This window comes from Neltuma alba, unplaced genomic scaffold (assembly GCF_004799145.2).
Source record: "Neltuma alba isolate B1F8T4 unplaced genomic scaffold, ASM479914v2 tig00001462_pilon, whole genome shotgun sequence".
Lineage (NCBI taxonomy): Eukaryota > Viridiplantae > Streptophyta > Magnoliopsida > Fabales > Fabaceae > Neltuma > Neltuma alba.
In genome coordinates, this window is record NW_021632471.1 from 19,508 (window position 1) to 39,389 (window position 19,882).

General features: G+C 33.4%; 6 protein-coding genes across 6 annotated transcripts; all 6 read left to right on the forward strand.

Annotated features, from left to right (window-relative positions):
• The first annotated feature begins 2,343 nt into the window (after positions 1–2,343).
• On the forward strand, positions 2,344–2,847 carry LOC114757240 (ATP-dependent DNA helicase pif1-like). The gene has a single exon (XM_028946236.1). It carries the CDS (start codon positions 2,344–2,346, stop codon positions 2,845–2,847), a length of 504 nt encoding a protein of 167 aa, XP_028802069.1.
• A 3,516-nt stretch (positions 2,848–6,363) lies between these two features.
• On the forward strand, positions 6,364–7,245 carry LOC114757246 (uncharacterized). The gene has a single exon (XM_028946241.1). It carries the CDS (start codon positions 6,364–6,366, stop codon positions 7,243–7,245), a length of 882 nt encoding a protein of 293 aa, XP_028802074.1.
• Positions 7,246–8,010: 765 nt separating this feature from the next.
• On the forward strand, positions 8,011–8,994 carry LOC114757254 (F-box/FBD/LRR-repeat protein At4g26340-like). The gene has a single exon (XM_028946250.1). The coding sequence runs from the start codon at positions 8,011–8,013 to the stop codon at positions 8,992–8,994; it is 984 nt and encodes a 327-aa protein (XP_028802083.1).
• A 1,502-nt stretch (positions 8,995–10,496) lies between these two features.
• On the forward strand, positions 10,497–11,327 carry LOC114757264 (F-box/LRR-repeat protein 13-like). The gene has a single exon (XM_028946260.1). It carries the CDS (start codon positions 10,497–10,499, stop codon positions 11,325–11,327), a length of 831 nt encoding a protein of 276 aa, XP_028802093.1.
• A 3,326-nt stretch (positions 11,328–14,653) lies between these two features.
• On the forward strand, positions 14,654–15,366 carry LOC114757271 (F-box/FBD/LRR-repeat protein At4g26340-like). Its single transcript, XM_028946273.1, has 2 exons — positions 14,654–15,127; positions 15,217–15,366. The coding sequence occupies exons 1-2, from the start codon at positions 14,654–14,656 to the stop codon at positions 15,364–15,366; spliced, it is 624 nt and encodes a 207-aa protein (XP_028802106.1).
• Positions 15,367–18,796: 3,430 nt separating this feature from the next.
• Positions 18,797–19,546, forward strand: LOC114757282 (F-box/LRR-repeat protein 13-like). The gene has a single exon (XM_028946284.1). The coding sequence runs from the start codon at positions 18,797–18,799 to the stop codon at positions 19,544–19,546; it is 750 nt and encodes a 249-aa protein (XP_028802117.1).
• Positions 19,547–19,882: the final 336 nt, after the last annotated feature.

Sequence of the window (19,882 nt, forward strand, 5' to 3'; positions counted from 1 at the left end):
AGGAATTGATATAATTGTTTAAAGAAATGGACTAGTAGTTATAGAATGAAAACAGTGGGAAGTTTTAGAGACTTAATGATTAAGATTAGAATTAAAGTTGCAGCTGTTTTGGGGATCAAAGAATTTAAACTAGGAAATTGATTTGAAAATTATTGCTTGAGGTTTGCTAGTGGTGGATGGAGATTTTAAATGGATAAGTTAATAGTTATGATGTTTGGAAATTATTTAAAGGTTTGTATTTGGAAAATTCTCAATGGTACAGTTAGTGGCTAAGGTATGGGTTAAAATTGGTCATTGATAGAAGCTATTAGAAAGGTTGTTGGAGGAATGTTAGACCAAAGATTAAGAAGTCTAATAGATGGTTGGAGATTGAAATTGCTTAGCTTGGATTTAAATGATAAGTATTATGTTAATTGTTAATAGAAGCTAACAGAGCTCATAGAATTATTTTGGAAAAATGAAGTGAAATCAATTGGTGTGATTATTTGTGTATATATAATATTTTTGGTCAAGATGGCTAGCAACTGGGTCAAGTAATTGTATGGGTTGAGATAAGGAAGGAAGCCTTCCAAAGATAATAGTTTAAATAAGAAAAATTGTCCAGAATGACCAAGTACTAAGTAAGGGTAGAGATTGAAGAAGATCTAGGACGATAAGTGAGCTATTTAATTTATGAATTATAGTTGGATCAAGTATTAACCAACCCTTACTAATATAATAGGTTTTGATATCTGCAAAAGCCCACCGAAGAAGCTAAGAGAAAGGAAACAAGTAAGGTTTGATTTTGAAGCAGAAGGTTCAGGTAGTAGTTCTTTCCTCCCTTACACTTGTGTATGATTGCTGCATGTCTGTTTGTGCCATATTGCTATTCAAAAAGCATGAGAACATGTAATCCTTAATTCCTTGCATGGATTATTTAGCCGTGATCACGTGTAGCTGATAGACATGGGGCAGTGATTGCCAATTATTTGCGTATTATTTATTCAGCTTGTCTATCTGTCATTGCGCATAAATGCTTAATTGCATTAGCTTGCAAAGTTTTGTTCCATATGGCTTGTTTTTGCATGCTTTATGTGATCTGCACATTTGTTTGATGGAAATTACTACTACGGGGATTCGTTCGAATCTCACCCTTCTTTCCTATATTATACAGCTAGGGCAAGAAGTACCAAGGGTAAAGAAATTATAAGAGCTGAAGGTGGGCTTGTATGAAGAGCAGGAATGCCTGCTGCTTTTGTACCTATAGAATAATTATTTTGATATTTAATTATCTAACTTATTAGATGATTAAGTGCCAGTAACCCCCACATACTAGTAATTATGCTATTTTGTATCCTTCTTAAAGGAGTGTGTACTTCTAGTGCTCAGGTAAGGGTCATTGTCCTGAATGACCGGGGTAGTAACTTATATAGTAGTAGTATTATTTTACATTTGTGTGCCTGTTGTACATGCTTCAGAAGTAGGGTTCAAGTGTGTGAATCACTCGTCAGTATATAAAAAAAAAAATCCCTGTCTTTTCCCAGGTCGAAAACCTGACATTAGTGATTTCACTGACGTTAAAATGATCTATTAGTATATATAAAAGTTAGGTGTTGCAGGTTGAGTTTTCATTTACTAGATCAGCAAGCAGTTTTATACAAGTAAAGATTCGGTTAACTCATTGGTTCACAAACCGAGAGTTAAAGAATCAATATTTCTTGCATGGATGGAGCAGAATCTAGAAGATACATTTGCAAGGAAATTAACATATACTGAGTTTCCCCATTATTATACATTTAATAAGCAAAAGAGCATTTGGAAGCTTAGAGAAAGGGGCTTTGTTGTTGGACGATTGGCACATGCATCACCCGCTCAAGGCGAAATATATTATCTTAGAATACTATTAACAAAAGTGAAGGGACCTAGCAATTATGAATAGATAAGAACTGTAGATAATGTTGTTTACCCAACTTTTAGGTCTGCTTGCTATGCCCTCAGATTGATTGACGATGATCAGGAATTCATTGATGCAATAAAAGAGGCATCATTGTGGGCTACGGGATGTTATCTTAGAAGATTCTTTGTGTCAATGCTGCTAAGTCATTGTATATCACAACCACACATCGTGTGGGAGCAGACTAAAAATCTCTTATGTGAAGACATGTTGTATGTCCACAAAATAATCCACAATGTCAAGATAAATTCAACTATGCACTTACTTTTTATGCAATTGACATGCATATAGTGTTTGCTTTGTCTTTTTATGATTTATAACATTATTGTTGTTCCAATAAAATAGATTTAAATATTAGTGATGATGACAAGCATGAAGCAGGCTTAATTGAGATAGAAAAGCTACTGCAAATGAATGGAAAATCTCTTCATGATTACCCATTAATGCCACTTGCAACAGCTACTGAGTATTTTGATACCAGAAATCATTTTATATTGCAAGAATTAAATTTTGACAGAGAAACATGTCAGAGAGAAGCGATTAGGTTGCTAGAATCACTAACAGATGAGCAGAAGAACATATTCAACCAAGTAATGAAAGCAACAAACCATCCTACTGATGGGTTCTTCTTTGTGTATGGTTTTGGAGGGACTGGAAAAACTTTCGTATGGAATGCACTAACAGCATCGATTAGGGCACGAGGAGGAGTAGTGATTAATGTGGCTTCAAGTGGAATAGCTGCAACTTTACTACCTTCAGGCAGAACTGCACATTCAAGATTTGCAATTCCAATTGATATTAATGAAGATTCCATGCGCAACATATCCCAAAGTTCACCACTGAGTGAGCTTATCAGGTGTGCCAAATTGATTATTTGGGATGAAGCCCCAATGGTGAAACGTTTTTGTGCATAAGCTATTGATAGGACATTCAGAGATATAATGAAGTGTAATCATCCCTTTGGAGGCAAATGTATTGTCATGGGAGGAGATTTCAGACAAATATTGCCTGTCATCCCAAAAGGTAGTCGTGTAGATGTTGTCTGTAACACCCTGAATTTTATGATTTAGGATGAGTAGAAAAGAGAAAAATTTATTAAAATTATTTATTTGCCAAATAAAGGGGGAAAATTATGGAATAATGATTTTTAGGGTTTAGAGACATTTTGGAAAAGGTATTTCCCCAAAAATGGCTTAAATAATTTTAATAGATAATTTTAAGAGAAGAATGGTTTATTTTCTTTGGAAATTATGGAAAAAAAATACTTAGAGATTTATATTTAATCTGAGAATTTTAGGATAACCAGTTGTGATGGATAAGAAAAATCCATTCAGGATATTTTGGTTTAATTTCTGGATATATCTTATATTTCAGAAAAATAGGAAAGGGATAAGATTGGAGAAATAATTATTTTGGAGGGAAAAATGGTCCATTAAGTCAGACACTACACGTGCCATCTTCTTCATTAACACTCAGCTCACCGTGGCATCTTTATTTCATTCGGTTCTGCAACGTAGAGGGAGAGAACGAGAGAAATAGAGACAGACCGAGAGAGAGAACGGAGAAGGAGTAGTGCCGGAGGTGGTGATCTGAGGAGCTACACTTGCATGCAAACCGGTTAAACTGTCAAGGTGAGCATCCTGATCAACCTCCCACCATTTTCTTTCCTGTTATCTGAGTGGTTATGGCGTGTTTGAGGAGAGAGAGACAGAAGGGTAGTGAGAGAAAGTGATGGAAAGGATAAGAGGACCGATGGATTCGGATTCTATGGGTAGATTGAAGTGTTTGATGTTGGTTTTTAAGCATGCATGTGAGATTTCTTGCTGTGCTCTAATTTGGCAGAACAGGGGGGGCGTCATGGTTTCTGTAAGAATGAATTTCGGTTCCTTATTTACTTAGTGAGAGGAGTTGATCTTGAGGCTGTAAGTTTATTTCTTCCTTCTGTTTTCTTGCTGGCCGAACTGACATAGCACGAAACATATATATATATAAATATATGCATGTGCCGCAGGATCCAGAAGGAGTTTGTGTGTGACGGGTTGCTCTGTTTTTTTTTTTGAATCCGAGACAGGGGAGTGTATTCGGTGCTTGCATGTTGTTTACGTTAGTTTGCTGATGGGACTTTGTTACTGGTTATAGAGATTTTGGAGTGTATATATATATATGAGGAAGAACCGAAGCTTGTGTGTGTGTGTGTGTGTGTAATGTGTGTGTGTGTGTGTGTGTAATGTGTGTGCGTGCTTTGTTGCTGTCATGGGACTCGAATTCATGGAACTAAGGGAAATGGTCACTGGTTAGATGATGACCGATTTGGAGAGGAGAACGAACTGATATATATGTATATGTGTATAGTTTCAGTATATGTAGCGATATATGACTTATATAGGATTTTGCACTGGATATATATATTTCTTATATAAGGGCCGTGGGAAGCAATGGCTATGACTCGAAATTAAAGAAAAGATTAAGAGTTACTTGGAAGCAAATAAATGAAGGTTTAGTATTTAATAAGTGTAAGGATGCTTCTTTGCGTTAAGTAGTATTAACCTAGCTAAATAAATTTTGTTTGAGGCTGGGATGTAAGTTTAGGAATTTAATGTTTTGGTTGCCTAACATCCTTGAGGGTACGCTATTATTGAAATTAAGTTAATTACTGTCTTGAGGGAAGGAAAGAAACGTGTGAGGCTTGGAATGCAATGAACTTGAGTTTTGAATACTGGATATAAATGAAATGGAAAATCTGAAAGTTTAAGAAAGAAGCCTTTGATGGAGGGTTCAAAGGTCATAGATAGTATTTTAGATTAGAGATGTCTTGAAGTTAGGAATAATTTCTAGATTATGAAAGGCAGAGGAGTTGATTTAAATTTTATTGTTGAAATGTGCTTGAGGTTACCAACCAATGGATAGGAATTTTAAATAATTAGAGGATAGGTTGGCAAGGATTAAAGTTTGTATAAGAGGATTATGAGGCTATGGGAGAATATATGCAATGTGTATGTGATTGAGCTATGAATAGATAGGGATTGTAAGCGGAATTGTGGACATTGTAATATATATACATATATATTTATATATCTTTAGTTTTTCCATAATGACCAACCACTTAATAAAAGTGGAGCCAGATTTGGAAAAGGGGATACGATGTTATCCTTAAATTATAATAAATAGAAATAGTGCTTTTGACCAAGATGACCAGTTACTGGGTAAAGTAATTGTTTGGGTTGAGATAAGGAAGGAAACTCTCCAAAGAGAAAAGTTTAAATAAGAAAAATTGTCCAGAATGACCAACTATTAAGTAAGGGTAGAGATTGAAAGAGATTGGGATTTAAAGAGAGTTATTTAATTTATAAATTATGTTGGATCAAGCATTAACCTACCCTTACTAATATAATAGGTTTTGATATCTGCAAAAGCCTACCGAAGAAGCTAAGAGAAAGGAAACAAGTAAGGTTTGATTTTGAAGCAGAAGGTTCAGGTAGTAGTTCTTTCCTCCCTTACACTTGTGTATGATTGCTGCATGTCTGTTTGTGCCATATTGCTATTCAAAAAGCATGAGAACATGTAATCCTTAATTCCTTGCATGGATTATTTAGCCGTGATCACGTGCAGCTGATAGACATGGGGCAGTGATTGCCAATTATTTGCGCTTTATTTATTCAGCTTGTCTAACAGACATGGGGCAGTGATTGCCAATTATTTGCGCGGCAGTGATTGCCAATTATTTGCGCATTATTTATTCAGCTTGTCTATCTGTCATTGCGCATAAATGCTTAATTGCATTAGCTTGCAAGGTTATGTTCCATATGGCTTGTTTTGCATGTTTTATGTGATCTGCACATTTGTTTGATGGAAATTACTACTACGGGGATTCGTTCGAATCTCACCCTCCCTTCCTATATTATACAGCTAGAGCAAGCAATTCCAAGAGTAAGGAGGTCATAAGTGCTGAAGGTGGGCTTGTATGAAGAGCAGGAATGCCTGCTGCTTTTGTACCTACAGAATAATTATTTTGATATTTAATTATCTGACTTATTAGATGTTTAAGAGCAAGTAACCCCCACTTACTAGTAATTATACTATTTTGTATCCTCCTTTAAGGGAGTGTGTACTTTCAGTACTCAGGTAAGGGTCATTTTCCTGAATGACCAGGGTAGTACTTATACAATAGTAGTAATATTTTAAATCTGTGTGCCTGTTATACGTGCTTCAGAAGTAGGGTTTAAGTGTGTGAATCACTCGTTAGTGTATATATATATATAAAAAAAAAAAATTTCCCTGTCTTTTCCCAGGATGGAAACCTGGTGTTAGTGATTCACAGGCGTTAAAAATGATCCTATTAGTATATAAAAGTGAGGTGTTGCATTGTCAACTCAACCATAAACTCTTCTTATCTATGGAGTCATTGCAAGTTATTCCAACTTACCAAGAATATGCGATTATCTTCGAGTTCATCCACAGATAATTCAAAATTGAAATTATTTTCTGACTGGCTTTTGGATATTGGTGATGGTCGCATCGGTTTACCTTATGATGGAATGGCAGAGATAGAAGTCCCTGATGATTTTTTAATTATGGACTGTCATGATCCTCTACAGTCGATTGTCGAAGCCACATATCCTTATCTTTTACATCATTTAGTTGATTCTGAATATCTCACTAATAGGGATATTTTGACACCAACAGTTGAAGTGGTTGACCAAATTAATGACTATATGTGCTCCTTACTGCCTGGCAAGCCTATTGTATATTTTAGCTCTGATTCTGTGAGTATAGCTGATCAAGGTTGTGCATCATTTCAAGAGTTGTATACCATCGAATTCTTGAACACAATAAAATGCTCTGGCTTGCCTCCACATAGACTTGCAGTGAAAGTTGGAGTTCCCATAATGCTGGTGAGAAACATAGATCAAGCTGCAGGACTCTGTAATGGCACAAGACTAAAGAACACATTTCTTGGTAAACACTTTATTAAAGCAATAGCTCTTAATGGTACAAGCACAGGTCAAGAAGTTTTGATCCATCGAATGGATATGAATCCTTCAGAATCTAGACTACCATTCATGATGCCAAGAAGGCAGTTTCCTATCATATTATCATTTGCCATGACGATCAACAAAAGTCAGGGACAATCGATGACTAATGTTGGTTTATACCTACGTAGACTTGTCTTCACACATGGTCAATTATATGTTGTGCTGTCAAGGGTTAAGTCTATGGATGGCATCAAGATTTTAATTCTTGATTCAGACAAAAACCCAACAAACAAGACGACTAATGTGGTCTACAGAGAAATATTTCAAAACATCATGTGAAGCTTATTGGTGATTAAATGTTTCTTTACATCTTCAAATGTATTACTTTATAAGGTAAAAAATGATTTTTGTTGTTCTTTTTTGTTAATTTTGTTGGTACTTTCAGATTACTCTTATATATATATATATATATATATATCCTTTTTAATGTTTTAAAAAATTATTTTCATTAATTTTATGTCAAAATATCTATGCTCAAATTTTGTGTACATTGTTATGACAAAATTATTCATAATTCACAACCCGTGCAATGCACGGGAGAGTTTTCTAGTTAAAGAAAGAAAGTTGGAATAATGGCACCCTATGTTTATTTGTTATTTGAAACCCTCTGGACAATATATAATTTTTCACCTTTAAACTTTCATAAGTAATTTGCTTATTCTTTTAAGGTTTACTCTGTTTTTTCTGATCTAAAAAGCGTAGCATTTTTTTTTCTATTTTTTTTTTCAATTTTTGAATTTTAGCTAAAATTATAATTATTTTTAAAATTGATGGTAAACATATTATTTAAATTTCTATCCGTACCATCCATATTTAGTATAAAATATATGGTTGATACGAAATATGAGCACGGTTATTATCACGCGTTAAATTAGCACCAAATCTGATGATTTTGACCCTTGATTACGATATCTAATGATTTTTTATTTGATCACACAGAATAAAGAGACAATATTTCATATTTATGAAAATTTGCATCTGTTTTCTTCCCTCAGAAGCTAATTTCAATCCTCTTTCGTTTGATTATATCACCAAGCTAGGGTTATGGCAAACTCAGTTCCGGAACGCCATGAAAGAGGAAGCGAAATAAGACTAAGCGACAGACTTAGCAACTTGTCAGATGATTTGCTTCGACATATTCTCTCTTTTCTTCCAACCAAAGACGCCATTGCCACTAGCCTCCTGTCCAAGAGGTGGATGTCACTGTGGATTGGATTGCCCATTCTTCACTTCGATGATTCAAGCTTTCGTTCTTCTGAATCTTTCTTCCAGTTTGTGGAATGTGCGTTAAAATTCTTCCCCAATTTCAACCACATCCAGATCTTTCGTCTCAAAGGTAGTGGAATAAAGTTTGGCACTCGACCTGATAAGATTATAAGTTGGGTTAAAGAAGTGATTAATAAGCTCAATGAGCTCCAAGTTGATGAACTTGAGCTTTGTTTTACATCTTGGTCTAGTATTAGGTTGGCCTCCAGCATTTTCAATTCCAGTACATTGAAGGTTTTAAGATTGAAAGATGTAAAAGTGGACACTCTTTCTTCTGTGAATTTGCCCTCCCTTAAGGTTTTGCATTTGGAAAGTGTTATGTTTCTAGAATTTAGATGTTTGGTAATGCTTCTTGCTGGGTGCCCACTTCTTGAGGAATTGAAACTAAGTTCATTTGCTCTATATTATTACAATCAGAAGACAATTGGCATTTATAGTCTTGAACATTATTTGGTCTCATCAAATAATCCTTCCTCGTCATTTCTCGTTACGTTAAAGAAGTTCTGTGTTGATCAATTCAAAGGATTGGGATGTGAGTATGAAGTTGTAAGATTTATTATGGAGCATGCAAAAGCTTTGAGGGCGATCTCTGTTACTTGTCGTGCAAGCGTGAACTCCTCAATGATGCTCAAAAAGTTATACTCGTTGGCCAGAGGATGTGAGGATTGTAGATTTCTATTTCAAGTCTTGGTTCCTCGTATGAAAAATTGGTCCATTGTTATATTCCAGTCATGTGATCGATCGAGGATAAGTCATTATTAATACTCTGATAAGGAGAGGTTTTGTCTAAGAATTAGAAGCAAGTAGTAGGGTCTTCGTTGTTCCATTTATATATTGTTGTCATATGTTTTGACACTTAATCCTTGAATATCAGTTTTTTTTTTTTCCGATCATACCTTGAATCTTTGATGTTGTATATTAGCTAAAACCTAAAAGCATGCCTTTGATCATCTAATTTTATTATTTGGTCTCTTTATTTTAAAAAAAATATATCTTTTTAGTCCTCTAACACACTAATTAACATTCATTTAGTTCCAAATAATTAATTTTTTGGTGACATCCGAATAATTAATTTTTTCAATATACATTGTTATTTTGAAATTTAAATTTCAAGTATATAAGAGAAGTTTGTGTAACGTGTATTTTAATATCAGGTGAAATTTACATATATTTTCAAAATAAAGAAAATTTTCAGTAATTTAAGTAAAATAGAGGGGTAATTAGAGTATTTTACTCTAAGATCAATAGTAAGTGATTTATTCTTTTTTTTTTTGATAATAAAATTTTTGGAAAGGGGTTGGGCTCACCCACGATCCAAGGGCAAGGCAAAATCTCCCTTCCTCCTAGGTCATACCAATGTTGGGCAGGGCGAACCGTCAATTACCCTCAGGCGTTTACCTAGGCACCCAGGAGCTAAGATGCCTCCCCAAGCGCCGCGACTGAAACCACAACAAAGTGGTACTCCCCAGGGATCGAACACATGCCAACTTGGTCATATGTCTCACCCTTTTGCCAGCTGAACCCACGAACAATGGGTGTAAGTGATTTATTCTTTTTCTTGGTGATAATAATGTGTGATTTAAATGATTACATGTGTGTGTGTGCACATATATTTTTAACTTCTTTGTAGAGACGCAGTCAGATTTCATATCCGTGATGTGTATAACTTACTTTAATACGTCTAAATTATCATCATATTTATAGATTAAATAGATTTTCAATCCGATCATCCAACATTGTGGATATATCATATATGATAAAGATTTATATAATATTAAATTATATCATATAAATTATCAAATTGAATGATATGATATCTTAATTTATTGATTGGTGGATACTAGATATCTCCGATATATCTATATATATATATTTATATAGATATAAAAGAACCTGATATCTTACCTATCCCATAACTCGAGCTTTCTGAGAATCTCTAGCTGCCTTGGACTGTGTGCCCTAACCCGGTAAGTTCCTCTATCTGCTGTGATTTTCTTTGACCATTATATCAAAGATATTCGCGGATTTCCTTTGACCATTTGACTTTATTTGGATTCGTTAATCCTTAATCAAGTTGATTGAAAATTTATTATTATCCACCGTGATTCATTATTTGAAATTCTATACATAGTATATATACACATATAATTGCTGTAATTGTTCCTGGTCATCAGCCTAATCCAATCTTCCTTCTCATGAAGTCTCTTTTCCTTAAGGTTATTTCAAAACCAATGTCTAAACGTCATGAAAGTAGATTGGGAGCAATGGCAAGTGCTCAAATTAGCGACTTATCGGACCCAGTGTTTGAACATATTCTCTCTTTTCTTCCAACCAATCAAGCCATTACCACATGCCTCTTGTCCAAGAGGTGGAGGCACCTCCGCTTGTCGCTTTCCAGTCTGGACTTTGACGACTTCAACTTTCATAATCTTCACTCTTTCCTTCAGTACGTAGATACAGTGATGAGCATGAGAGATCATTCAGAAATCCTAAGAAAGTTTTATCTCATTCTCAGATCTGCACGTGGGAACGTGCCACGTATGAAGATTAACACTTGGATTAACACGTCAGTGAATTCCAGAGTTGAACATGTTGAGATTTATGATAAAACTCTTAACAAGTTCAACATTGAAATACCCTCTTGCATTTTCAACTGCAATAGCATCAGAATTTTAAAGCTGAATGGTGTTAAAGTGACGACTCCTTCTTTTATTCATTTGCCTTCACTTGAAGTCTTGCATTTGAGCAATGTTATATTTCCAAACATCCAAGGCGTTTACAATCTGCTTTGTGGCTGCCCTTTGCTTCAAGACTTGTCACTAAAATACTGCAGCGCAATTCTTATCGATGGGCGTTCGATTGTGCCCATAAAGGAAGGAAGCCTTAGAAATTTGGTGTCTGCTCATGTTTATCGCTATCCATTCACTTTGGAAGAAAGGCTTACAAATTTGGTGTTAGCTGATGTTTATCGCTATCCATTTACTTTGCGATCTTTGTCTAATGTTACAGCACTGCGGATAGATATGGTAGGATACTATATTCTCTTCCTGAATATAGCTGTTAGACTATTTGTTCCTTTAGTATTTACTATATAATAAGGCATTTGTTAGTTAAAAGTAAAAAAAATTAGGATTTAAAATTAATATTGGAATTATTTTAATTTTATGACAAATTTGTCCATTGTAGTCATTTTTATTGGTATACGTAAATTAGTGGGGACTATATTAAAAATATTAATTGAGTTAATTCCTGTTAATCATTTTCATTAAAAATACCCCCTCATGGAAAACCCCTATGTAGAATGAATAAGGAGAGTTTAGGATAAGAATTATAAATTTGGGAGGTAGACTATATTAAAATCTTACATTTAGGAACAAAATAAACCCTTTCATTGGTTCTTAGTTTAGAACCCGAGATTTCTGACTATAAGTAAATTAATATTATTGCTTTTCATTCTTAATTAGATTTGATAATTAATTTTTTTTCCTTGTTGGTTCTCGCTCTTGCAGATTGGTTTTTCATCTCCCCTTGATATTCCAACATTTTATAACTTAACCCACATGGAAATAAGATGTTGTCCAGGTGTCTCAGGCACAACATTATTGGAATGGTTGCGAAATTGCCCCAAGCTTGAAACTCTTAAAATTGATGAGGTTTGGATTTGTCAACTTAATATATGTGTTTGCATTGCCATTTGATTATGAGTTAGTTTTGTTTTCTTTTTTTTTCCTGATAAAGTTAAGAGTTAGTTTTCTAACTATATTATATATACCCTTGGCTCAGTTTAATTCTAAGGAACCGTCGGGAAATAATGTTCCTCAATGTGTTTCATCAAACTTGAAGGAGTTTCATCTTGGAAACTACAGAGGCCTCCACAATGAGTTTGAACTTGCAAGATTTATTATGGAGGAGGCAAGGGTTTTGAAGATCATCTCAATTCGTACTAACTCGAAAGCAAATTCAGAACAAGAAATAATGCTCAAAAGATTATCGTCTTGTAATATAAGCTCTGCGAATTGCAGGCTTTTATTCAACTCAATTCCTAAGATTTAGTGTGGTGTTTGTATATTTTCTCTTAAAATCACATCTCTATTCCTTTTTGGATGATGTTCATATCCGTTCGGTTTATTTTGACTAAATATAATTGAATTAATTCTTTGTTTTAGCATATAGTAATACTTATTTAGATAAACAGAAAGGCTAAACCACTACCCTAACTTGAGTTTTGACTGAGTTGTGCATTACACGAGTCTTTATGTCTGCCCATCACCTACGAAAGCAAAAGACTGTTTTGCATCTTTTGGCTTTTTTAAAAAGAAAAAATTCAAACTTATAACCTGACGTTTCATTTGATGATTTTCGAAATAGGTTGAAGCTCAACCAAAACCTTCGTTTTCTAAATATCATGAAGGATTTTGAAAAGATACCGTTAGTATTAAATTACTCTAATTTACTCCGCTACTCATATTAAAGCAGAGAAAAAAGGTTCGTTTGTTACATTCATAAATCATATTATTAAATGTAGATTGTTATTTTCTTATAAAATGTATATATATTAAATAAGAGCAAGGTTTCGGCTAAAAAAAAAAACCTGGAAAGTTGTTAGCACCAGAGGAGTAGTATAATTGCAGTTAATCATGATTATGGTGTCCCATGTCCTCTAATCCATTTTCTGAACTACTCTATAAATTATATTTGCTTCCTTGAATTGCTCATCTTCCTTTTCAAAGCTTTCAAATCTACCAGGTCAAATCATCCTAGACTTTCTCCAAAATTTACGCCGTGGAAATGAATGATAGTTAGAAATTGATGTGTATTTATTATTTGATTACAAAAACCAATTTTCCGTAATGATTTCGGGTGAATTAAGCAGATCGAAAAATTTATCCTCCCTAGTTGAAACTTGCCATGAATATAATCACAGGAAAAAAAAAAACTTATAATGAAAGTGGCTAAAATATCGTATATAGAAAATGAATGAACCTATTAATGTAAATTTCAGTATCATGCAATTCAGATTACATAAGTCAAGATTTCAACTATGGCCTCATATTTTTTTTATAATATTTTAAATCTAATTTTATCATATTAAATTTATTTAAGAATATGAATTACAATTATAAATTTTAAGAAAAGATAATATATTTCTTTTGAGGACTTCCCTATTTTATTGTGATATGCAGTTGAAATAAATACCCAATAACTAAATTTGTTTTATTTGCAAGTTCATCGGAGATTTTTTTTACCAGCAACATTTTTTGGGAGATTATATACTATGATAGTCATCATCATAATCATCTTACGCAAGATGTAATACGAATTAGGGTTTTAAATAATCAAAATGAGCATAGAAGCCATTGTGAACTGAAAGGATAGAAGAGTTCAATTAGTTGGCAGACCGCCATGGGAAATATAGGATATGAACCCTTAATTCCCGTCTGCATTATTTTTGTCTATGCATACCTGCGTGAGTTTAATTTTCCTTTTTCCATTTTGAATTTGATCCTTTTCTCTGCTTTTGTTTTACCTTAGAACGGTTATAGCTTTGTTAATCTATGTTATTAAGGTTGTGTGGCTTTAAATTTCTACTTCTTCGTATAATGTCACTTAATTAAGAAATTTCTATTTCGTTTCCATTTATACATGCACACATACATATCTTCCTTGTACTATTTGTAAGACTTGCATTATCAATTTAGGTGATTCAGATTATGCTTTCTATTCTGTGAGGTCAAATCATCAAAGATATATTCTCCGAAAGATATGCTAGCTGTGACTACTACTAAGTATTTGCTTTGTGTATTTATGATTTATAGTTAGGTCAGATCATTGTGATTCGTCAGCGTGCACTTAAAATTCTGTGGGGAGACAAATCTTAGTTAACTTGCTTATATCTATTAGGTTAGGTTTATTGATCAATTTACAAGTATACATACGCATTTTAATCATTAACAATAGCAAAATAACAATGTGATTACTGATAAAAAAATTTGACTTGATGGATATAAATTACTTGGTCTAAATTTTACCCATATATACATGTGTGTGTGTGTGTGTTTTTTTTTTTTAATGATCTTTGTTACCCTAATCTAATCTTCATTTTCATTCTTCTTTCCTTAGAGCACAGGATCAGTCACGGTAGATTGGAAGCAATGGCAAGTGATGACCTCAGCGAATTACCTGACTCAGTGTTTGAACATATTCTATCTTTTCTTCCAACCAAACAAGCCATTACCATTTCCCTCTTGTCCAAGAGGTGGAGGCATCTACTCTCGTCACTTCCCATTCTTGACTTTGACAACTCCAACTCTTTTCTTCAGTACGCAGATACAGTCATGAGAATAAGAGACCATTCAAAAACCGTCAAAAAGCTTCATCTCAGTCTCACATCTACACAGAGAAGCACGCCCCGTATTAAAAAATGGATTCATCTTCTTCCAGGCCTAAACTTAAGAGCGTGCCACAAATTAAGATTAATACATGGATTAAGACAGCAGTAAATTCCAAAGTTGAAAATGTTGAGATTTATGACGAAACTCTTGACAAGTTCAGTTTTGAGATGCCCTCTTGCATTTTCAACCTGAATACCATCACTGTTTTGAAACTAAGTGGGGTTACAGTAAAGACTCCTTATGTTGACTTGCCTTCCCTTAAAGTTTTGCATTTGAACAAGGTTCTATTTCCAAATGTCAAATCCTTCCAAGATCTTCTTTATGGCTGCCCTTTGCTTCAAGACTTGGCACTAAAAATTTGGGGCACAACTGATCCTCATCGGTATGAGCGCTTTTCAATTAATAAAGAAGAACTTAAAAATTTGATTTCAGCTGATGTTTCTTTCTATTCATTTACTACTTTGGAATCTTTGTCTAATGTTAAAGCACTGCGGATACATAGGGTACGTAAATTCATATTAGTGCTTTTCAATATTCTTAGATTTGACGATTAATTTTTCTCTTATATCTTGTTGCTTTCTCCCTCTTGCAGATTGGTTTTTCACCTCTCCCTGATACTACAATATTTTATAATTTAATCCACCTGGAAATAAGTTATTATTCATATAGCTCGGATGAAACAATATTGCAATGCTTGCGAAATTGCCCCAAGCTTGAAACTCTTACAATTGATAAGGTTTAATTTGTTTGTTGTTTTCAACCTTAACTTCAAAGGCCTCGAAAATGAGTTCAAACTTGCAAGATTTATTATGGGGAACGCAAGGGTCTTGGAGACCATCTCAATTCGCAGAGATAATACGTCAAAAGCGACTTCAGAGCAAGAAATAATGCTCCAGAGATTATCGTCTTGTCCAAAAAGCTCTGAGAATTGCAGGCTTTTATTCAAGTGAATTCTTAAGATTTAGTGTGGTATTGTAAAAGTCACATCCCTATTCCTTTTTGGATGGTATCCGTATGCATTTTCGGTTTATTTTGAGCACATTCAAGTATTAATTCATTATATAGGCTAAGTCATATAAACCTTCGGACATGCCTCGCATGAAAATTACTTTCATATTTTTCAAAATTTTACGATAAATAACTTTAATTTTATGCAGATCGATAACTCCTATACTACTAGTTTTGCACTTTTGCTCAGTATTTATATATAAATGGCTTGAAGTCTAAAAAGTTTTGGGAACTTATGTTTTATATATAAGGCATTTTGTAGAAGATAATGATAAACCAGGTTTATTGACATGGCCAAATTATATTAAAGGAGTTTACAATAATGCTTCTTTAGATTAAAGAAGAGGGTAAATAACTACCCTAACTTTTGACTAAGTTGTCGTCCAAGAGTCTTCATGTACGATATTTCTACATTTTATAAAATAGGGTGTCCGTCTACTCTTACCCAAGTCTTCAATCCCTTGCCGAAGTCTTCAAGCCCTCTCCTTTTTTCTTCTTCTTTAAAACCTTGTTTCTCTTGCTGAATTGTTCGACCTTTTGTTATTCTACTATCCCACAGAAAGAGTTTGTTTAATCCTAAGTAATGCCACTTCTTAATTTATTGAGGGGTTGCAGAATATATGTTGAAAACAGTGTCCTTGAGGATGACAACCACCTGAATTATATGCTTATTTTTCTTTACTGGTGTTGCCAATAAATTAAAGAATGAAATATCCGCAAAGCTTCCCTAAGGTCGAAATTATATTCTTGTAATTCATAAGGTTTGTTTATTATATTTCAATATTTTAAGTGCATTTGGATGGGATGTTGGAGGAACCAACCACCTCTTGAAAAATGCGAGAGTTTTAAGGATTCTCGAAATTTTAAGTGCTTCTTGCTCCAAATGCTCGAGAGATTATCACCCAGTTGCCCCAGGGGATCTAAGAATTACTCTTTTTCTTCTCTTTAACATCCTATTACATCCACCCCTATGTATATATATTGGCTAAACCGCTAAAGTACATATATATGTATGTATATCCTTTCTGACAATAGTGGATGACCATTCTTCTTATACTTAGACACCTCCTGTGAGGCACGAATCTCAAACTTGTTCTCTGTTGCAAAATGTTATAACTGTATAAAAACTTATATGTTCATAAAATAGTGAAGACTTTGCTGTACATGTTCACACCACAAGTGCATGAGCCATGACAAGTAACACGGTGATGAGAAAAAAATCATTCTTATGGAGATTTATGTAAAAATAAAGACCAAATTAAAGAGAAGTGAATTTAATTAAGTTGACCCAAGCAAACTTTTGATGGGTAGAGTGAATTTTGAAAACTAGAAAGTGATGAAAATAATTTATTCTTAAACTTCAAGGTATAAAATGGACCTATGATTATTCTTTCCCCAGTATTTCATAACTTCTAATTTATCTCCTCTCATGGATGTTCTTAATGAAGATATGTGTTAGTCTAGGATTCTTAGAGTACTTATAAAAGCTTCCTCAAGTTAAGAACAAGTGTTTAATTTCATTAGTTGTTCAATCTCTTATTATAATTAATAAAACCCAATTTTAAGCTTCCTCATACATATATAGCAGTTGTTCCAAAGCTCAATCTCTTGCTAATGTACGACTCGTAACCAAATCTTCAAATATGTCCATCACCTTACAAAGTGATTCTCGTGAAAACCTGTATTTGATAGTAGTAGGTCGAAGTTCAACTAAAACGTCAGTTTTCCTAAATATCGTGGCGGATTTTAAAAGATGCCCGTACCATCAAGTTTTTCCGGTTTAAGATATAACATTTGATCACGATTTCCTATATCTCTAAACTATAAATTATTTTCGCTTTGTTAATTTTGGTCTAAATTTGTTATCTAGTTACGAAAATCAATTTTCCACAATGATTTGTGGGGGATTAAGTCGATCGAAAATTTATCTTTCTTAATCAAAACTTCTAACTAAATAAACGATAACAAATTTGTTTTAGTTACGAATTCATCGCATATCAAGAAGGATATTAACAACTATTTCCCGAAAGAGACGGTCTGCAATGAGCGATAATTAATTATTTAATTATAGAATTTGCATTGAATATCAAAGTTCCAAGATTTGGGTAAACTGAATAGATTTGAATTCTAATTTTTAAATGGCCAATTTAATCATAGCTCTAAAAATATATTACTTCCAATACTTAATATAGAAAATAGTTTGATATTAAATTTGGTTCGACCGCAATACAATTTATTTCTCAAATTTATTTATCTTTTTAAAGTAGTAGTTGCATATATGAACAGTTCTATCATATGATAATTTTAGCTAATACACATGATTATTAAGGATATTCTAGAAAAGACAACACCTATTTATTACAAATAACTAAAATAATTTTCTTAATTTTTTCTAAATTAGTTAACTAAGTCTTATATCAAGGATCAAAAGTAGTATATATCTTTAATAATTTTTAAAGAAAAATTAATCTGTAAATTCCTATAGTTTATTTCAATAGTTAATTAGGTCCCTGTAATTTATTTTGTTTCAAGGAAGTCATTATAGTTTGATCTGTTGCAGGCATTTATCCTTGTGTATATCAATTGTTGATTTTAATTTGTATACATTCATGAATTTTGTGGACTCTCCTTCATTTTCACGTTATTTTAACACCACTGTATTTCTATAAATAAAATTTCATAAAATTTATCAATTAAAATGAAAATATCAAATAATAAGCACTCAGTTTAAACAAAACAAATTATACGAAACAAATTTTAATTCCTTTTTTTTTTGGAAAAAAAGTGATTGCCTTAAATATATCCGGTTTCATGGGTTGCTCATCTTTCATATAGCCGACTATATTAAAATTGATGATACAAATGTTATTTAACTCCTTCATTCTTAAATATCTTTTCGCATGAAATACTTTATTCTTATGTTTTTGATGAAAACGAAATTATCATTAAGCATCTAATGAAATTAGATTCGGATATCACAATGAGCACTGAATTCGGATTAGATTCCCTATATTCAGTATTTTACAATTTTGGTATGCAATAAAAGCTCGGCTCAAACAGAGTTAATCAAGAAGCTATTTACCAGACTCACTACTATCCTAAACCTTGGATTTCAACTAAAACCTTCATTTCTCATACTTGCTTCCCACAGTAAAGCCTAAGTTATGGCAAAATCAAAATCCCAAGTAGCAGGAGATAGAATTAGCAACTTACCAGACTCACTGCTTCAACATATACTCTCTCTTCTTAATACTAAAGAAGCCATTTCCACAAGCATCTTATCTAAGAGATGGACTTCACTTTGGATTGGATTGCCCACTCTTGACCTCGACGCCAAATCCTTTTGTCATCGTCGTTTTGGATCCTTCGAACGTTTCGTTGACAAAGTTCTCATCTCCAATAATGATTCCACAACCATCAAGCTACTTCGTCTCAATTGTGTTGATTATTACTATCTAGACGATCGTAAGATTGATGGTTGGTTTAAAGCAGCTATAAATCGCAAAGTCGAGCAAATAGAGCTAAGTGTTCCGTACTTGTTTCAAATTAGTGTTCCTTCTAACATATTTGTCTGCAGTGCCATTAGGGTTTTGAAATTGCATGGGGTACGTATAGATACTCCTCTCTTGGTTAATTTGCCTTCCCTTAAAGTCTTGCATTTGGAACGCGTTCGGTTTGAAGATTATAAATGTGTTGTAAAGATCTTTTCTGGATGTGCCAATGTTGAAGAACTGGTACTTAAACATATTGTTGTGCATGATCTTGAGTTCACAAACTACAGACTTCTTGGAAGTTTGCTCAGACCAAATGTTCCATCTTTTCTGGGCACATTGAAGAAATTCCTGGTGGATTTCAAGGGAAAAGAAAGTGAGTTTAAGGTTGCGATGTTTATTCTCAACAATGCAAGAGATTAGAGGACCATTTCCATCACTAGTTTGAAAAGCCAAATGTTCGAAAATATATCCTTATGCGTCAGAAATAATAACTCTCAGTATCAGAAATTTATGTTGGATTTTGTACTGTTGCTATTAGATCCATAGATCTTTGTTTATGGTTTTTTTTTTGGTTTCTTCTTCTTCTTTTTTTTTTTGTCCAATCCTAAATGTAATCACCCATAAACATATAATAATAACATTGAGTGGTATTTATCCTTTTTCTTGATATGCGTAGAGGGTTTATTAAAATTCACTTGTGTGGATATTATTAAATAATAATTATTCTTTTATTAATTTTTTTCCTTTGAGATCATG